General features: G+C 48.2%; 1 protein-coding gene across 2 annotated transcripts; it reads right to left on the minus strand.

The window, feature by feature from the left end:
- Positions 1-6588: 6588 nt before the first annotated feature.
- Positions 6589-9076, minus strand: EGR4 (early growth response 4). 2 transcript variants are annotated; one of them, XM_044262470.1, is made up of 2 exons: positions 8836-9076; positions 6589-8438 (listed from the first exon to the last, which is right to left on the minus strand). In XM_044262470.1, exons 1-2 carry the CDS (start codon positions 8969-8971, stop codon positions 7120-7122), a joined length of 1455 nt encoding a protein of 484 aa, XP_044118405.1. In that variant the 5' UTR covers positions 8972-9076; the 3' UTR covers positions 6589-7119. The 2 variants fall into 2 exon arrangements, with proteins under 2 accessions (XP_044118405.1, XP_044118406.1); XM_044262471.1 differs by having other exon boundaries at positions 6589-8435; positions 8836-9023.
- Positions 9077-20820: the final 11744 nt, after the last annotated feature.

Genomic DNA, 20820 nt, shown 5'->3' on the forward strand with positions numbered 1-20820 from the left:
TCCGCGGCGCCGCCCTGGGGGTGCTGGGGCTGTTGGACCGCGCTTCTCCTGGGGTCTGGGTCTTCCAGATTCCCGGCACCGCCCAGTGCACTCTCCCTGCCCCAGGCACCTCTACTGCCCACCTTTAATTCAGACCTCTCCGCCTTAGCCCGACCACCCTGGCTGGGCCTGCTACCACGCAGGGCAGATCCCGGGGGAGGGGGAGGGGGTTCTGTGGGTCAGGAAGAGAACGGCTGCGCTGCGCTGCTCCTGGGGTATGCGCCACGGTCACTAAGCAGCCTCGTGGGCCTCGCCCTAGGTTGTGCACTGGGCGACCTCCAGCCTGATGCTTGGTCTCCACCAAGATTGCTTGAGTCGATCCCCTCTCTCTGGGCATCCCTAGGGAACCGGAAAGCTGGCAGTGATTTCTTTCCCAGGACCCAATTTTGCCCTTGAGGATATCATCGAGGAGAATTTGTCCCCAACACAAATCCCCTCCCGGACCTAGAGGGGGAGAAAAGAGGCAGAGAGACAGTGGCCTTCGGGTTTGGTTCCTTTCCACCCACCCCAACCCAATCCTTCACCTCGCCCTGAGTCCCACCTCTCAACCCCCTACCCCCACCCTGCCTTGAAATTGGATAGGAGAGAAGCCTAGCTCCCTAGCACTTGAGCATCTAGAGGGGCCTTGGCTTAAGGCCACCCAGCCAGTGAAGCAGGAACAATCTGCCTGCACTGAAAGGAAGTCCACAGAGCTGCAGGGGGGCCCTGAGAGATCAGACATGGTGTTAGGGCTATTAAGCCCATGGCTGAGCTGGGCTTTGGAGGAGGAAAAGGGGAGATGGAATTTCAGGCTATGGGTAGTACTTGGGCAAATGCCCAGAGATGAGCTTGTGCAGGATTGAGCACCAAAGCTATGAGGGACAGTCTGGCTGCAACAGCACAGAAATCAGCATAGGCTGAGGATTCTCCAATAAATGAGGCTGATGGAGACTTTTCTTGACCCCATCTACTCCTGCTAAGAAAAAATCATTGAACATTTAATATGAGGAAGGATAATTTGTAGACTTGTCTGGTGGCTTTGGAGGACAAGTAAATTTAACAAGGACTGAGGCAGAATAAGCCACTCAAGTCAAACTACCCTTCTCCCAACATCTTCTCTTCTGTCCCCGACCTCCTGAATTTTTTTCCTCCTCCAGAAAGTCTTCTTTGGTTGAGCAAGTGAGAAATCACTTCTTCTAAGACCTAAATGATAACAGCTTCTATTAGCCAAGTGCCAAGCATCACACTAATCATTCCATGCATATCATTCAATTGTCCTAATAAATCTGTTAAATACATATCATTCAATTGTCCTAATAAATCTGTTAAATACGTATTATTATTATTCCTACTTTACAGAGGGGGAAGCTAAAGTTCAGAGCCCAATGAATGGCACAGTCAGGATGTGAACTCAAGCCCATGAACTCTAAAGTCTGCACTTAAACACAGTGCCCTCCTTCTACCCTTTTGCTGTATTAAGCTTACTGGACCCTTCTCTGCCAAAGTACAGTTTCCCCAAATCCACCTGCTTTTGCAGAGAACCAAAAATGTCCATATATTGTCTTGATTTCTAACTTTGTCCTGGTGATGTTTGTCTGTCCTCACACTATGCTTCCTATGAATACGCAAAAACAATCCAGGGCATGCCTGTGTATGTATGTATGTGCTTTTGTGCATATGTATATGCATGGAGGCGCATAGCTGTGCATGTGCACATGTGTGCATGTGTGAGTACACATACAGGTGAATACACACATGTGTACACATGTGGGTAGATGCTGTGCGTGTATGAATGTGTCTCGGTGAATGCACGTGTGTGTGTGTATGCATGTATGTGTGGTATGTGCACATGAATACGCACATGCACATATGTGTATGTGTGCATGTGCGCATGTGTGCTTATGCTACATTTCACAGACAACAGTTCCTGCTTGGTTGTTATGGGAACCACAGTTCTAAAAATGTTAAACTGAATCCCACTCCATGTGGGCCCGAGAAACCAAAAGAGAGAGAACTGAGTGGTAGACACATCTGGGGTCCAGAGCTGAGGTACAGAATCATGGGCTCAGCCAGAATTGGACAGACACAGACCAGCCAGAATTATGGTCCCACTCATGACACCCCCATGGCTTGGAGCAGGACCTCAGTCCTGCTTCTGCCCATCTCTCTCTCCTGATCTTTTCTCAGCTTCATGCTCTCCAAACACCTGCTTTCCTTCCTTTTTCCCCCTTCTCTTTTCCCTTCTCCCTTTAGCACTTTAAATCTTTTTTGTGGGGGAACCAATCCACTCAATAATTAAGCACTTAAGGGGTGCCTGGGTTGCTCAGTGGGTTAAAGCCTCTGCCTTCAGCTCGGGTCATGATCCCAGGGTCCTGGGATGGAGCAACGCATCAGGCTCTCTGCTCAGCAGTGAGCCTGCTTCTCCACTCCCCTCTCTCTCTACCCGCCTCTCTGCCTACTTGTGATCTCTGTCTGTCAAATAAATAAATAATCTAAAAAAAAAAATTAAGCACTTAAGTGTGCTGGGGAGTGGGCATGATTATATGGAGCCCGCATATGTGGATCAGACGTGGTCTCTGCTCTTGAAGGAGCTCAAGTGTGGGACAATTTGGATAATACACAAGGGGAGAAGAGAGAGCAAAAGGAGAGAAGACAGAGGATGGAAGATGAATCTGGTTCAGATATGGAAGGCTTTAACTGCAGTGTATATTTTTTTGTAAGAAGGTGGAAGCTGTGGTCATTTTGGGATACAACACCATGAGTGCTTTAGGGAAGTTGTATCAGTAGTGATATGCAATGTGGAGTGGAGGGAGAGAGACCACAGAAAGCAGTTTGATACGGTACAGGCTTGTCTCAAACAGGGCACAGGAGGTGGGGGGATCAGGGAAGAAATAGCAGGCATACCGAGTTGCTTTGTCAAAATCTCCCACTTCATCAAGATTCTTAATTACTCTTCCCTGTATCTCTATGATGAAAGTCAAGACTAGAATGACCTTTGTTACTCATGTATGTGTTGAATTCTTCCAGTATACTGGAAAGGAAAAAAGATGGGAACCACTGGCCTGGCATATGGTAAATGCTCAATGGTTGTGGAACGACTAGATATGCAGGAGAAATGCTAGTCTTGGAACTGGAAGGCCCAGGTTCAAGGTCCACTTCAGTCTCTCACTCTCTGTGTGTCCTTAAGAAAATCCCCATATCTCTCAGGCCTCAGTTTCTTTCTCTATACATAGAGGGGTTAGAAAAGATGTTCTTATAAATTCCTTCCAACTACATGTTATGTGATTCTATGTGATTGTCATATCCATGGTGTTTGTGTATGTGCAGGGAGGGGCATGGACTGAGATGCTGGCAATAGGCACAAAGATAAACATGGAAAATGTTTCACTAAAGGAACCAACATATTCAGGCTTCAGTTTCAATCAGTATTGTGGAATAGATAAACCAAAGACCCTCCTGCTACAGAATGTGTGGACTGACTCACAAAATATAACTCTACACTCTGAAATGCTTAACCAAAAATGCAATCAAGGAGAGAAAATCTATATGGACCAAAACCGGGCGTAGAACTGGGAGACCAAGAAATATAAGCATGGGATGTGCTGTGAGTAACCCCAGGAGGTATGGGGAGGGAGGTTTATTGCTTGCCTATGCTGACCTGGGCCCCATTTGGGGGAGTTCCCTTGAGGATGCATAACTATATGTGTTAGGGTTTGAACTCACAACCCCTGTGTGATACAGGAAATCCAGGTAAAGAAATTAACAAAGAGACTGATCTTCATTATTTGGTATTCTTGGGATGCACGGCACAAGCAAATGCAGAATTGCTCAGGAAAAACACACCCTCAACCCAGGCCACAGAGTATTATTGCCCAGGTAAATGCCCACTGAAGGTGAACTCACAGCTAAAAATCACACTACATAAAAGGAAACAATGTACCAGGGATGAGAGCAGATAAGACCCTGAAGATCTTCAGTAAGATCCAACAGTTCTTTTTTTTTTTTTTTAAGATTTTATTTATTTACTTGACAGACAGAGATCACAAGTAGGCAGAGAAAGAGGGGGAAGCAGGCACCCTCCTGAGCAGAGGGCCTGATGCAGGGCTCAATCCCAGGACCCTGAGATCGTGACCTGAGCTGAAGGCAGAGGCTTAACCCACTAAACCACCCAGGCGCCCCAGTAAGATCCAACAATTCTGAGTGACAGCCTGGATATAGGAGAAGGAGGGGTCAAGGATGAATCCCACAGAAGAACTGTCAGTTATTCAGGTGAGTCTAGGGACCCAAACAAATGATAGTCATCATTAGCAGAAACTGGGTGTATAGATGAATGATACAGTTTTAGACAGTATTTTAAATGGCAGTGAGACACCCACACGGAGTTGTTCATTAATCTGACCAAGGAGTTACACCTGGGGCAGATACTTGGGTTGGCTGGCTTAGAAGTCATTTAAGCAGCAGTAATCGCTAAAGGCCTGGAAATGAATGTGCTTTCCAAGACAAGTGTTGAAATAGGGAAGGTGAGAGCTAGGAGCGACGTCTGGGAAAACACCCTCATTATGAGGGCTAGATGACGAAGAGGAGCAAGTAAGATAAGAGCTCTCTGTTTGTCCCTGATTCTGTGGGGGTCTTGGGTTTGGGTAGATTTTCTGATGATTTTATTTAAATTCTTTCCATCTCTGACGTTAACATTCTCTTCCCTCACAATCCCTAGGGGAAGCTCTGGCATATGGAACAGTTTCCCTTGGGAATACTATGAGGAGCTTTTCAGCTGGAAGTTCTAGAACTGGGCTGGGCTCTGGCACCAGCACCATGACTCAATCATTTCTGTGGGGGTCAATTTTCCCATCTGTGATGTTTAGCTAGGTGTGTGTTTGAGGACAAGATGGGGCACAATAGAGCTGATGGTACTTGATAGAATGATGTTAAAGAGGGCAAGGGTGACATGGTTAGACACCACCCACCCACAACCTGTCTGCCCTTCCTTCTTTGTTTAGGTTGTATGGTTTGCAACCAGTTGCTTGAAATCTGGGCCTTTATGCTCTTCATTACCTTACTCTGCATGGAAAGTGAAGTCAGGTGGTCCATGCCTATAAGTGAGAGGTGTGGTCACTTAAATAGGAAGCTGATAAAAATCACCATTATCTTTTGTGTCTGTGAATCTACAAGTTACCTATTGTAATGCCTGATGGTCCATCATTTGAGCCTCTTTACAGGGTTAAACATTGCCCTCTGCAGGCTACTCTTAAAATGTTAACTCTTCTAGAAGAGGTAATGTGGAGTCCTTTACCACAAACTGTTCTAGTAAATATGAGATACTCGGATCACATGAAAGCACTTAACACCTGAGGGGAGAAATGGATGGAATTCTCTGGCTTGATTATTTTGTCTCTGGTCAACTGAACACTGGGGTGGAAGGTGAGCATGTCTGACAGTGAAGGGACAAAGAAGCCAAAGGATCGAAGTCAGACTGATCTGGCATCACAGGGCTGTAAGGCACTCTTAACTCAAGAACAGCTCAGCTTGAAGGAGAAAAGAATGAAGCCTGCAGACAGGCCCTATCTTTTCCTTAGCAGAAAGGAATTACTGGGGAGGAGAGAGAGGGTGAACAGCAGACTTCTAATATTCCAGAGTCTGCTCAAGGTGACCAGACATCTTTTGAGTTGGGAGTTCAGGGAGTATAAAGGGGGACCAAGTTGCAACCATTCCCCATCTTCCCCACCTCCCAGCCCAAGCCATGAAGGGTTCACCTGGAAGGAGAGTTAGGGAAAAGCGACTATGGCAGGTGCATGGCTGGATGGTAAAGGGGCTGATGCCACCTAAACAAGATCGTTTGGGAGCAACTAACATGACTGTGAGAATCTGGCAAGCACCTCATGTGGCTTGCCTCTGCCCATCCATGGTCTGGCTGAATGCTGAGTCCCGTTTGGCCCTGACAGCCCCTGTTTCTCATACAGATGCACAGCCACTGGCTGGAGCTTCTGTGATACCTAATACTTCGGTTGTTCACAGACAGCTCTGCCATACTGCAGTCCTCCATTGTCATGGCTACTGCCTGGGCCTCCTCTAGTTCCCAAATCTATCTCACTTGTGGGTAGGAAGCCTTTCCAAACAGCACTATTAAGGTGAGGTGCCACCATTCTGGGGTTGGTAAAAAAAAAAAAAAAAAATTACTGGCTTTGGAGCCAGACAGATCTGAGTTTGACCCCGTCACTTACTAGCCACGTTACCCAGCAAGTTACCTACTTTGCTCCTTCATCTTTGAAATTGAATATATGTTGCTGCATTTAGAATTGTGAAGATTTAGGATAATATATCCCCAAATGTTTAACACCTCAACATCTCAATCACTCTCAAGTTTCAGAAAAAACTTTGAGCTCTTAGGTCAGTTGTGATTAAATGCATTTGTTAATTCAGTACATATTTATTGAATGCCTAGTATGTGCCACAGTGCCTGACAGTAGCTGCGTAATGATCCCTTTGGCTGAATATCTCCTTTCTCTTCTGGCACATATTCTCCTGGGGGAGTGACTGGGGGGAAAGGGTCAGGAGCTTAGATGGCAGATTCAGTAAGCTTTTAGCACAATAATTTTAATTGCAAAAATAAACAGTTTTGTCAACTGCTCGAGAGTAGCGTCTGCTTTACAAAAATTAACAACAACAAAAGGAAATAACCCCAAAGCAAAACGTTACATCCAATGGCTGCTGGAAACGACATTGCTGTACAAAATCCCGCGCGAGACCGGCTCGGCGCTGCCCCAGCCTGACTCTGGGGGTTCTAAAGAGGGGCGTGGGGCGTGCGCCAAGTTAGTTACAAAAGGCTATCTTGAGTCCCATGGAAGTGCCTACTCAGTGGGTGGCCTGAGAGGACTTCTTCAAAGAGCGGCGGACGCGGGCGTCAGCGCCGGGGACCGCAGGAGCTGTCCACGGAGCTGGTGCTGAACGAGGCGTGAACGACGGGCACTTCAAGGGAACTGGAAGCGGGACCAGAGCCCGGCCCCGGGACGTGCCGGAAAAGGGGTGGATGGGGGGGGGGGGTCGGGCCAGGTCTCCTCTTTCGTGCCAGGCGGCAGCGCCTCAATCTACAAACCCATTTCCCCCTCACAGGGCGGCGAAAGAGAGGCCCAAAGAGTAAAAGCCAAGGCCCTTGAGCCGCTCCTCCGCGCGCGCCTTCTGCTTGAGGTGCACCTTGCTGTGCCTTTTCTTCTCATCACTGCGCGCGAAGCGGCGGCCGCACACGTCGCAGGCAAAGGGTTTCTCACCCGTGTGAGTGCGCACGTGGGTGGTAAGGTGGTCGCTTCGGCTGAAGTTGCGGAGGCAGATGCGGCACTGGAAGGGCTTGTGGCCGGTGTGGATGCGCAGGTGGCGGTTGAGCTCGTCGGAGCGCGCAAAGCTGCGCACACAGCTCTCCACTGGGCAAGCAAAGGCCTTGGCATGAGGCCGCGGGCAGAAGCAGCGCGCGCTGCACTTGCCGCCCCGGCGCCCCTTGCGCCGCGCCTTGGTGGGTGGGAATGGGGCCGGCGGTGGTGGCCCCGGAGGCTCGGCCACGCCACTGCTCCCAGTGATGTCTGCCACCAGAGGTTTCGGGAAGTCCGCCGCGGTGCTGCGAAGGCCCAGGGGAGAAACCTGAGCCTGAGTACCCGCCAGAAACTCTCCACCGTCGCCGCTACTCCCCCCATCCCCACTAGGAGGGGTCAGGAGACCCGGGAGGCCCTCGGCCACCTCTCCTAAGTCACCTGCGGCCAGCGGATAAGCGTCGTAAGACCCCGTGGGGTAGAGTCTGTTGGCGGGACCGGCTGGCAGCTCCGCCGGGCAGCTGATGGACAGCAGGTCTTCAATCTTGGCCCCCATCGAGGGGAAACGGGCGTCGGGGGGGGCCTGGTAGCCTCCTTGTGACCCACAGCTCCCTGGGGCTCCAGCTGAGAGCAGCTCCCAGGGAGCGTAGGGGCCTTTGAAGGCCGAGGCAGTGTCCAGCGCAGGGGAGGCCGGAGGCGCCCGGAGGCCTGGCTTGACGTCGGGCGGGGAGAGCTGAGGCTCATACAGGCACTGTGAGGGGGCGCCTGCCGAGGGTGAGGCTTCCCAGAACGCCTCTGGGAAGGCGGCAGCGCCCAGATCCGGGGAGTAAAGGTCCGGGGGACCCGGCAGCAAGGCGTCGGGGCCTGCGGAAAAAGAGGCGTCCAGCGGAGACCGGGATGCTGCCGCCTCAGGGCCGGGGAAAGGTGCCAGACCCAGGATGCCCGACATGAGGTTGAAGAGTGCCTCCGGGTCGTGCGGGTGTTCGGGTACTGCTTGGATGAAGAAGCTACCGCTGTAGCTGAGGCCAGGAGGGGGCGTGGGTGCAGGCCCCTCCAGGAAGCAGGAATCGGCTAAGTCCCCCCCGGCGCTGCAGCTGCTCAAAGCCCAGCTCAAGAAGTCGCCTGCTGAGGAGGGAGCAGGAATCAGCTCCGGGCACATCAAAGGACGCGCCTCAGAGTCTGCAAGCCCCTACCCCGAAACCCTGGGGGCGCACCGACACATAAAAGGTGCTTTTTGCACATTCTGATCCAGCTGGAGCCCGAATACGCCCAAGACGCACACACAAACATGCACACGAAAACACACGTGCACAGGCAAAAGGACGCCCTGATAAACCCACAGGTTCCTGCGGAGGCGCTGGCGGTACAGAGGGGCTGGGGATGGGGTGCGCACCTCAGGACCCCGGAGCCTCCTACCACCTCTACCCCCCACAGCTCTACAGTCCGGGTCCCTGTCTGTTCTCAGGCACCATGCGCCCCCGCTCTGCGTCGCCGTCTGAGCACCCTCCGCCGCTTTCCTTACCTCCGGGGTAGCCGGCAGTCGCCGGCGCGTCCCTACCGGGCAGCCGGGACAATTCAGTGCTGGGTTCCGCGCAACAGCCCTCGGTGGACTTGACCAGAAGCGCGTCGGGGCCGGAAAACTCGCTAAGGTGAAGCATGGCGCGGCGGCGGCTGCGGGGCGCCGGGGGCCTCGCCCGATGGGCTTGGCTGCGCGAGGGTGACGGGGAGGCCAGCTGTTGCGGTGCCCTGTGCCTCACAGACCCAAGCACCCGGGCTCCTGGCTCCAGGTGCTCACCTTTGGGAAAGGGAACGGGGGGCCGAGGCGCCCTTGCTCGCCTGGACCTGCCTCGGGCGGCGGCTCCTCGCTTCTCCAAAGCGCAGCCGGGCTCCCCCGATCCGCGGCCCCCCCACTTATATAGCAGCGGCCGCGCTGGCTCCGGGCTTCCGACTCCCCGGGCCACTGCCATTTCGGGAGGCCCCGGCCCTGCCGCCGTGACGTAAATGCCCAAACATGGACACAGGATGTGTGCCGGGGACTCCCGAAAAGGAAAGCTCGGCCTGTGACGTCGCCGCCGCCGCCGCCGGGCGCGCGCCGCTGCGTGCGCGCGCGCTCCCTGAGCGTGGAACCCCGTGCGCGCCGGGGCCGCTGGGCACTAGCTGGGGTGCTGCGCTGCGTGGGGCCCGGCGTTCCGTTAGCGCCCTTCCCTCTTGCAGGCAGAGACCAGCGGTCAGCGAGGAAAAGCCCCGTGGGCTTTGGGATTCCACAGTTCGGGATTCGAATCCGCTCTCTGCCACTTAGTACCTATGTCATTTAATTTCCCTGAATGTCAGTTTCCTCACCTGTGAAATGGAGCCATACATAATCTCCTCCGTAAGTTTACTGTAAAGAATAACTGGGTTAGAGCGTATTAAATTCTATGGACGAGGACACAGAATTCTTGCCATTATTTGCTATTTGCTCCCTCGTGTGTGTGTGTGTGTGTGTGTGTTTGCGTTTTCCCCCTTTTGTTTGTTCTAGGAAAAATAACTTAATTCAGTTAAAAAGGACGATAACGCTTGCTACTGATGAGAGAAGTACATTAGTACAGAAGAGTATATTCTATTTTTTTTTAAGATTTTATTTATTTATTTGAGAGAGAGAGAGACAGTGAGAGAGAGCATGAGAGGGGAGAAGGTCAGAGAGCGAAGCAGACTCCCCATGGAGCTGGGAGCCTGATGTGGGACTCGATCCCGGGACTCCAGGATCACGCCCTGAGCCGAAGGCAGTCGTCCAACCAACTGAGCCACCCAGGCGTCCCCAGAAGAGTATATTCTAAACTGAAAAGTAAGTCTCTTTTTCCTACCCATCTACATCTTGAGGTAGCAACATCTAAGTTTCCTGTGTATTCTTTCAGGGAAAAAAAATGGATATGTGAGCATACACTCTGCCTTGCAATATAATATTTCCCCATTTATAATAGTTGAGAGATTGCTCCGTGTATGGACATAAGGAGTGAGGCCATTCTTTTGCTGCATAGTACTCCATTGTGAGGGAGGTCCGTATGTCCCCTATCCACGAGCATGTAGAAAGCTTCCAACCTCTAGATTTTACCAATGTTGTTGTAATTAACGTTCTTAATTATATAAATGTGAATGTATCTGTGGGATAAATTCCAATAAGTGTAGTTCTGGGTCAAGTGTATGTAAAATTTTGATAGGCAACAGGCAAATTGCCCTCCATAGAAGTGGGGCCAATTTCTGCTCCTTCCCCGGTCACCTTCCGGGTATGAGATGTTTCCACAGACTTTTTTCTGCCTTTGTATAAATGACTTTTTTTTTGTTTTTAATTTTATTTATTTATTTGACAGAGAGAGATCACAAGTAGGCAGAGAGGCAGGCAGAGAGAGAGGAAGGGAAGCAGGCCCCTGCTGAGCAGAGAGCCCGATGTGGGACTCGATCCCAGGACCCTGAGATCATGACCTGAGCCGAAGGCAGTGGCTTAACCCACTGAGCCACCCAGGCGCCCTTAAAGATTTTTTTTTTTTTAATTTGACAGAGAGAGATCACAAGTAGGCAGAGAGGCAGGCAGAGAGAGAGAGGAGGAAGCAGGCTCCCTGCTGAGCAGAGAGCCCGATGCGGGACTCGATCCCAGGACCCTGAGATCATGACCTGAGCCAAAGGCAGCGGCTTAACCCACTGAGCCACCCAGGCGCCCTGTATAAATGACTTTTATGCTAAGGATGTTGTTCCCAGCAACACACAGAGAATCCACAGGATATATTTCTCTGGAATCAGCACCTGGAATGATTGGGCTTCTTATGTGGGGAAAATATCCCTGTATAAGGAGGCTGTGCATCTTGGCTGCAGCAGATCAGTCAATTCCAGCAAAGAAGCCTGCCTGCTCTCCTGATCTCATCTCTATTCCACTGTGGTTTCCCCTCTGTCTTACTTTCTCATTCTCTTTAAAAATCTTTCATTTAATTTTGGGTTTATAGCTTATTTGCCTCCTTTCTGGAACAAAATTAGGGGATTAGATAAATACTTGGGATAACATGTTTTTCTTTACAAAGAGCATCAATTCTTGGGAGCTGGAAAGTGGGGAGGGCAGAGCTGGGTTTCCCCTTTTACTTATTTATTTGCCAGCGATTGAGACAGCACAAGCAGGGGGAGTGACAGACAGAGGGAGAAGGAGGCTCCCCACTGAGCAAGAAGCCCAATGCAGGACTTGACACCAGGGGGGTTCCTTTTTCTTTCTCTGTTTTCCTAGGAATGAAAACAAAGCCACTCAGGGGTGACAGGCTACAGCATGGTTTGCCATGTATCTCCCAGCCTCCTTTGTGCATTTGTACCTCCTTTTATAGAGAGTGCCAAGAATGTCCCAACCCCACCAAATTCTCAGGCCTTTTATCCTGTTTCTAATATCCAAAAATTCATTCATTCATTTTCTCAGCGTTCATTCATGCAGTACTCATTCCTTAAGTGCTTACAATATGGTCCAGAAGGTAGATTTTAGTTTTGAGTCTACCAGGACCCTAAGACCCATCTCCATCCCGGGTTGCCCCAACACCACCCTCCAATGACCTTATAAGTATGTTCACAGAATATGTTGTCACATAATCACCTGCAAAAACTGTGCTGATACACTTGCCTTCATCTTCTCCCCATTTCCGGAAATCCTACAAAGCTTTTCAAGAGTCATGCTTGTGCAGCATGTTCTAACAAATGCCACAGATGTACTAATTCTATGTCAACTACACATATGTTTGCATGTAGGAAGTGAAGGATCCCAGCACATGTCTGTAAGGATTAAACACACAGAACACTATTTCCATAATACTCTATTTCAGACCTGGGGATTGATTGTAATCCAAATGTATCTCCAAGGCCAGGTGAGCCCACACCAGACACGCAGGGCACACATGTCTCAAATCCATTCTGGCATCTTGCTGCCTGGGAGGGAGAAGGAGTGGAGGGGTTTGGCTAGGCCAGTGTCCAGGGCTCCCCAGGTTGCCCCGTCGGGCCAGATTGGCCAGCCCCAGGTTCCCCATCCCTTCTGCTGTTCTTCCCTCTGCCACAGCATTCCTCCTCCTTCTTAGTCATAGATAATTCCCCTACTCCTCTGGCAAGTTCCCAGGCCTTTGCGCTCTCTGCCAAGGGCTATTGGTCTAGATCCGTGTTAAGACAAGGGTCCAAGTCATTGCAACTTCTTCTTGTTACAGGCCAGACCTTTGGGCAAAGCTGCAGAGGGAAGAATGAATAGGAGAGGAAATGGGGAATATAGCTTGTGTTCTTGGTGTGGGCTGAACCACTCACCTTCACTGGACACACATACACACACTCTCCCATGTGGGGTGGTTACCTCTGGAGGGTAATTACATCTGCATTTGGTTCCTTGAGGAGGAGGAAGGACTATAAAGAGAAAGGGCCTTTGTAGCTCTTCCCAGCTCAGTCCCTCTTATCCCTAAGTTTTAATATCTCTAAAAGAGATTTTGGGCCCAGATAGAATAAAGGTCTTTGGGAGGGGATGGAAGAAAGAGGAACTTAGACCCATGAGTTCAATTTTAATTCACACTTTAAATATAAAAACGCAAGCAGGAAGGGAAAAAAAGGGAAATCATACACTTTGAGCACTTTACAAACGGATCATTTAATCATCCCAAAGCTCTATGGAATAAGGAATTGGAGACCTCTTTCACAGATGAAAAAACAGACTAGACAAAGTTAAGTAACTTGCTCAAGACCTAGCTTTTAAAAAAAAAGATTTAGTTTATTCTTTTTCTTTCTTTTTAAAATTTTATTTATTTATTTGACAGAGGGAGAGCACAAGCAGAAGGAGTGACAGGCAGAGGGAAAGAGAGAAGCAGGTGGAGCCTGATGTGTGGATTGATCCCCGGACCCTGGGATCATGACCTGAGCCAAAGGCAGATGCTTCACCAACTGAGCCACCCAGGTGCCCCTAAGTACCACACTTCTATTCAGTGGTAGGACTGAGAGTAAAACCCAGTCTAGTCTACTCCACAAGATAATTGAAAAGATTATTCATTTTACAAAAGGATTCATTCTAGGGTGGCCTAGGTGGAGGCTCTTCCTCCAGCTTTTCAAGTAGAGTATGAGGTACAAATTCAATCTGGCTAGTGTCCTTCCCTGCAAGTATTCCCTGGAGTGGCCACCATGGCTAGAAACACTGTGGGTCACATCAGATATGTGTTAAGGAGGAACACATGCAAGGTCCTTGGGAATTACTGTGGAAGTTGGTGGTGGTGGGAGTGTGTGTGTGCATGTGTTTGTGCATGTGTCCTTGGGGAGGATGAGAGGAAATTTCTAATTTCCATGGGAAGAGGTTGGGGAAGGAGAGTTTACCTTCTGGACAAGCACGGAACAGACAATTACTGAATGAATGAATGAATGAATGAATGGAAAAATTCATTCATCAAACGTTCATTGAGCATTGCTCAGGCCCTTGGGACAATGATGCAGACAGATGCTGTAGTGGGAAAGACTGGAAACTCTGGATCCAGGGTGGGAGGAGGGAGAAGAGGGGGATGGGGAGGAGTGAGCCTCCATTTTCTCTCTTCTGGGAAGGGCCCAGCCCCTGTCATCATTCTGATAATGCTACTGCCCCCTCCTCCACCCCCCACCTTGATCTTTCTGCTCTAAATATCATTGTGTTCAAATAATAGTGTATATATTTAAAAAGACTCCAAGAAGACAGCTACCTCAGAGTATTAATCATGAAGAGGCCAGCACTCAGTCTCCATGGCGACTCCAGACAGAGCTGAGGAGCAGCTCCATGTCCCACTTCCTGGGGCCATGGAGATGCGGGGTACACAGTATCCCGGTGCACCCTTCTCTTTCTTCTCTGCCTCTCCTTTCTTCCTCCTTCCTTCCCTTTCTTCTCTCCCCACCCTGCCTCTCCATTCACTCCCTTTTTCTCTTCCTAAAGGATTTATTTAAAAGCAAGGACAGAAGCAGGATCTAGCTATCAGACTAACAAGGAACAAGGCCAATGAGGCTGCAGCAGAGATGAAATTTGCCTCCAATTATCACCTCTGGAGAACACAACTCCCTTCCCCAAGCCCCCCCCCCCACCTTCTGCCACAGTGCCCCACCACAGTGACCCCAAGGACAGAAGGAGTCTGATCATCTGTCCCTGAGGCAAGGGACCCACTGTCAGGGGCCTTCTCTGCCCCTTCCCTCTTCCCTGCCCATGGCCAGTCATTAGTTAATGGTTTTTGTCTGTATTATTCTTTTATTGCCCACAAAAGTAACATAGGCTCCTTGGAAAAAGAGAAACATGTTAAAATGAAAGTATCTCTCCCAATTCTATACCCAGATATATACATTTAAATAGTTTCAAGTTGATTCCAAGAGATTTTTCTTCCTGTATATTCGTTCAGCATTCCTCCATTCAACTAGCACTAACATCATTATCATCATTTATACCAATGGTGTCACACTATACATACCCTTGTAATTAACATTATCCCTTGAATGGTTTTCTTTTCCCCATCATGATACAGATTAATCTATAGTGTTGTTCACAACTGCTCCAGGGTATTCCATCATGTACATGTATATAAGTTTTTAACTCTATAGTTTCCTGTTTTAAACTCTGATAGAAAGAACCTGGCTGTGCACAGCCTTGGATGTATACATGGTCCACTGATGAGGTTAATAATAATATGTGTGTGAACGTTTGTATAGCACTGACTATGGGCACTATTCACCACGTATTGAGAGTTTTATGTACACTCACCATTTAAGCCTCACAACTTGATGAGTACTATTACTAACTCTATTTCATAGATGGGGAAATTGAGGCCCCTATGTTCACCCTAAGGTCAAGAAACTTGCCCAACTTACAAGGTTAGCAAAGGATGATGCCAACGTCTGAACCTACAGTAAAACCATAAATTAGATTCCAAAACCTGGAATTCCCAGGTCAAAGGTACAAACATTCAAAATTATATAATATCAGATGTTCCTCTAAGAAAGTTGTTTCGATTTTGGAGCCACACAGCAGCATGAGAGTCAATGGGTAGGCACACGGAGGCATCCCTGTGGTATTTTAATTTGCATTGTAATTTAATTTGCATTGCAAACATTATCAGAATCGTTCTGCAGGGCCTTGGCATTTCAGTTTCTGTGATCCAGGGGAACCTTTTTGAGGCTCTTCACATCCTCACAATGGGCAGTGGAGATGAGGCTGTTCTGACATTGACCAGAGTGGGGTGTGGGGTGTAGGAGCTTCTGTACCATCCTTCCTTTTGTTCTTTCTCGTTTGGGTCATGGAGGAAGTAGAGAAGAGAACGAGGTGGCTTTGAACCATTTAGGGAAAGGTTCCTAACTCTTTCAAGGCAGCTTCTAGCTGTTCTCTCACAGGAGAGAGGGAAGTTATTCTTTCTCCTGTCTTCCATTCTACATTCCTTCCTTAGGCGAAGTCAGCTTTGGACAGAGCTGAGAGGTAGATGATCACAGAAGAGGTGTGACTGGGATGGGTTCCAGGAAGGTCAGAGGCGGGGGTGGTGGTGGGGCGGTGGACGCAGTGACTTCGCACTCTGCTACCCACCCTAGGATTTGGAATCACCCTTCTACCACCCCTTCATATCTAAGTCTGGTTCCCCCTTGGTGGGCACTGATGGCCCTGAACCTTGATAGATGTTTTTATTTGATTAGGTAATGGTGTGCAGAGCAAGCACTGATTTTCAATTCAAGAGTCAAGAAGATGAAAAAGAGGCTGACAGCGTGGACTGAGAGGCTGCAGCTCTAGAACAGACTTAGAATTAGAAACAGGCCTGCTAAACCTCCCTGGGTATTTCTCTCCTCCCTGGCCTCTCCTCACCTGACTTCATTTCATTGTCTTCTAGCCTCTCTCCTCCCCCATCTCACAGTTGTTCTCTTTAAAGTAGATTGGTCAATGTACTGGCATCTGACAGCAAAACTCTAAAAGTACCCAGGCAATTAGCCACAGAGGAGCCATTGAGCCAAAGCCTGGTCAGCTGTGTGTCCCCAAACCCTGACGACCACCAGTAGGCCAGGCTTCTTGTTGCAAGTGACAGGAATGCAACCTGAGTTAGTTTAGGCTAAATAAATTAATTAGCACCCCGCCCCATGGAATTTATCAGCTCACAGAATCCAAAGGAATGTCAATCCGTCTACCAACCAACTAACCAACTGTCAAGGGGGTAGAGATACAGCTGAGGATCATGAATTAGTGAAACCAGGGGCTAACGATTCTTCAAAGGCTCTCAGCCCTTTTTCTTTTCTCTCACTGATGACTGAAAACCTGGCCTGGAGCAAATTCGGTGTTCTCCATGTCAGCCTGCTGTGATAAATGGATTCTTGTTCTCAGTTCCAGGTAAGAAATCTCAGGAAAGACCTCTGCTATCCTCCCTAGGAGAATTCTCTGACCATACGGACAGGGTGATATACAGCTGATAAGACCACAAGGGGCTTGTGCTTGTGGGTTTTTGTTTTGTTTTGTTTTAAGATTTTATTTATTATTTGACAGAGAGAGGGTTCACAAGTAGGCAGAGAGGCAGGCAGAAAGAGAGAGGAGGAAGCAGGCTCCCCGCTGAGCAGAGAGCCCGATGCGGGACTCAATCCCAGGACCCTGAGATCATGACCTGAGCCGAAGGCAGAGGCTTTAACCCACTGAGCCACCCAGGCGCCCCTTGTGCTTGTGTTTTGAGGGCCTTTTCCAAAGAGAGGAAACCACTGGAAGCCAGAAAGTCTTCCAAGAGGCCACTGCTTCAGGCCCTGAGGGCAGGAGCTAGGCAGCAATGGGTTCTGGCATGTTCTCATACCAGGGGCAGAAATGGATAGTTCCCTCTGCTTCACGGTGCCCCTGGAGCAAGTCGCCTACTCCATCTGTCTGCCAGCTCCAAGGAACACTGCCCAAAATAAAAATCCCTAATTAGCAATTCCTGCAATCCAGAGCAAAACAATGTATTTATTTCCTAGAATAATCTGGAGCCATATTCGGCTTGGCAACCAGTGGGTCCCACACATTCATGCGGTGTGCCATGTGAAGACTCCAGCAGAGGCCTATACTCAGGGCATGCGGGGGAGGGTTGCAGGGGTCCCCTGCCCAGGCAGCAGCAAGCAGGGACCCAGAACAGAACTGGCTTTGTCAATAACCTACAGCAGGTTTCCGGTACAGGGTAGGTAGGAAATGAAAGGAACTTCAGTAGGATTTCTAAATACCAGTTCCCATAAAGGCCAGTTTGGGAACACATGACCTATAGGGTCACAGAGAATCCCATTAGGCAATAGTGACCTCAAGCCTGGGAGTCTGGAAACCGACTCTAACCCAGCTCTGCTGTTAGCTTGTTCTGTGACTTTGAACACATGCTTTACTAATGCTTTCTGTGCTTGCATTTTTCCCACCTGTGAAATGGGGCTATGTTAGTTGCTGACCTGCAGTCTGGGGATTAATAGCTAGAATAAGCACTACTATACAATAGAGAGATGATGTGAGATGCAGTATATCCAGTTAAGAAATAGTGAATAACCCTGTCCACCCAAATGTGCTCCCAGTTTTCTGGGTACCTCAGGCGTGGGATTGGTCACCATGACCAGAACTTCCCTGCCATCATTGCTCTCATTCATTCACTTATTCATTCAATTAACTCTTTATTGAGGAATTAGTGTATCAGCCTCTTCAAGAAATTATTGCAGAAAGATGGGATGCATGTGACAGGGGGATGGACAGAATGGTTTGAGATCACACAATGAGGCAGCGGATAGTTATCTAGTTGAGAATTTCAAGGGATGGGGCAACCGGGTGCCTCAGCTGGTTAAGCATCTGACTCTTGATTTTGGCTCAGGTTGTGATCTCAGGGTCGTAAGACTGAGCCATGTGTCGGGCTCCACAGACAGTGAGGAGTCTGCTTGTCCCTCTCCCTTTACTCCTCCCCCTGCTCTCATATGTGCTCTCTCTTTCATCAATCAGTCAATCAATCAATCAAATCTTAAATGAGTAAAAAAAAAAAAGAAGAAGAAAATTTCAGGGGAGGCTTCCCTTGAGGAAGCAACATTTCATTCAAGATAGAGCTTGAGTAAAAGTTAACCGAGAGGAAAGGACAGGTTGAGTGGGAAGAATGTTCTAGGGAAAAGGCCAGAAAGAGAGAGAGGATTGGGGGAGAGAGAGGATCCAGGGAACTCTGAAGTCCATGATGGCTGGAGCATGAGGAGTAAAAGAAGTAGAAAGGAAGGAGAAGTGAAGCCAGGCTGCTGTGAGGGACAAGCTCGGGGTCATGAAGGACATTTTAAAGCATGTTTAGGCATCTGGAATGTATCCTTAGGGTGGCAATAAGATGTCTTTGAAGAAGTTTGGCTGTGTAGGACATACAGTTTTTAATTTAGGAAGACCAGTCTGTCTACTGTATGGAAGGTGACCTGGAGGGGAGATCAGTTAGGGTACTGCAGCAAATCATATGAAAGGAGGTCCTGAGACCTGAGCCCTGGTGGTAGTAACAGGAAAGGAGATGCTTTCAGAGTCAAAAGCCAGTTGGGAGCTAGTATATATTAGACAATAGAGGAAGGAATCAGGTTGATTCTCAGATTCTGGATTGGACATTGGGATAGTCATTTATTTAGGTGGAGAACCAGCAGGAAAAGTAGAGTCCTCCAAACAAACACGTTGTGTTGGAGCTATGATTGACATAGGGTAACAAGAGCAAATCTTAAGTGTATAGTTTGATGGCTTTTTACCCAAATCAAGATAAAGAACATTTACATCCCCCAGAAAGCTCCCTTATGCCCAAATCTAGTCAACAAATACCGCTTTTTTGAAATAACTACTTTTCTTTTTTAATTAATTAATTAATTAGGGAGTGAGGAGGGGGAGAGGGAGAAGGTGAGAAAGAATCCTAAGCAGACTCCACAATGAGCAGGAAAACCCATGTGGGGTTCGAACTCATAACTCTGAGATCATGACTTGAGCTGAAACCAAGAGTAGGACACTCAATCAACTGAGCCACCCAGATGTCCCAAGTTAACCACTTTTTTCAGTGTTATCCCTATTGAATAGTTTTGCCTGTTTTTGACCTTTACATACATGGAATAATTCAGTATGTACTTTTCATGTCTGGCTTCTTTGGCTCAAGACAAAGTCTGTAAGTTTATTCACTCCATATTTTGCATGTATCAGTAGTTTATTCTTTTTTTAATCACCAATTAATATTCCATTGTTTGAATATACATAGTTTATTTATCTATTCTCCTAGTGGTGGAAGTAGGCTTTTTTCATGTTGTTGTTTGCATTTATGTTTGTTTTTTTTGTTTGTTTGTTTTGATAAAGCCAAAAGAAAAATGATTTAGAGGCACCTGGGTGTTGCATTTAAGCATCTCTTGGTTTCGGCTCAGGTCATGATCTCAGGGTTGTGAGATCCAGCCCCACGTCAGGCTCCATGCCCAGTGCAGAGTCTGCTTAAGCTTCTATTCTCCCTCTGCCCCTTCCCCCCAACTCTCTCTAAGATAAATAAATAAACCTTTAAAAAAAGAAGAAGAAGAGAAAATGACTCAGAAATGAATGATAATGAAAAGATATAACAGTTATAAACCCCTACGACCTACTACATAGTTTTAAAATATACAGAGTATGAATAAGAGCTCTCATTTACTTAAGAAAAAAAACTTCTCTAAACGATTTAGCAATAAGCTGAAAACTGTACAAGATGAAAAAGAAGAAAACTGTAACATTTTCCTGAAGAACATTAAAAAATACAACTAAGTGAGGAGATGTTTTCTTAGATGGAAAGCCTCAATATTATAAATAAGTCAATGTTTTTCAGAGTCCATGGGTTCTCTTGAAGCAGACATTAAGATGGAGTCAGGGGTACAGGGATTTCTTTGGGAGTGCTATATGTGAGAGATAAAAGCAAGAATGGACAAGAGAGCCTCAGCCTGCAATGCACATCTGATAAAGTCTCAGGCAACCCAGTGATGAATTTCAGAGCAACAATTGCCCATTAGAAAAATCTTGCACTGAGAAGAAATGGCCTGTCCCATAGCAGCCCTTCTGTACTCAGTCCTGATGAGGGCTTTTCTGGAAAACACATGGGCTTGGCTTGAAAGCTGAGATGAGCCTGAAAGGTGCTAACAGCTGTATACTCTGCTCTAACTGCACGCTTTGGGGGTGCCTGGGTGACTCAGTCGGTTAAGCGTCTGCCTTCGGCTCAGGTCATGATCCCAGGGTCCTGGGATTGAGCCCTGCACTGGGCTCCCTGCTTGGCGGGAAGCCTGCTTCTCCCTCTCCCACTCCCCCAGCTTGTGTTCCCTCTCTTGCTGTGTCTCTCTCTGTCAAAATAAATAAATAAAATCTTAAAAAACAAAACAAAACAAAACTGCACACCTTGAAGCTGGAGGGCACATCCTTTCTTTCTTTCTTTCTTTTTTTTTTAAAGATTTATTTATTTATTTATTTGACAGAGAGAGATCACAAGTAGGCAGAGAGAGAGAGGAGGAAGCAGGCTCCCTGCTGAGCAGAGAGCCCGATGTGGGACTTGATCCCAGGACCCTGAGA

This window comes from Neovison vison, chromosome 8 (assembly GCF_020171115.1).
Source record: "Neovison vison isolate M4711 chromosome 8, ASM_NN_V1, whole genome shotgun sequence".
In the NCBI taxonomy this organism is placed as follows: Eukaryota; Metazoa; Chordata; class Mammalia; order Carnivora; family Mustelidae; genus Neogale; species Neogale vison.

Bases quoted from the DNA above. Each gene is read 5' to 3' on its own strand.
- EGR4 (XM_044262470.1), bottom strand. From the start codon at position 8,971: ATGCTTCACCTTAGCGAGTTTTCCGGCCCCGACGCGCTTCTGGTCAAG. The intron at 8,439-8,835 runs GTAAGGAAAGCG...CTCCCTCCTCAG, and splicing joins GACTGCCGGCTACCCCGGAG to CAGGCGACTTCTTGAGCTGG.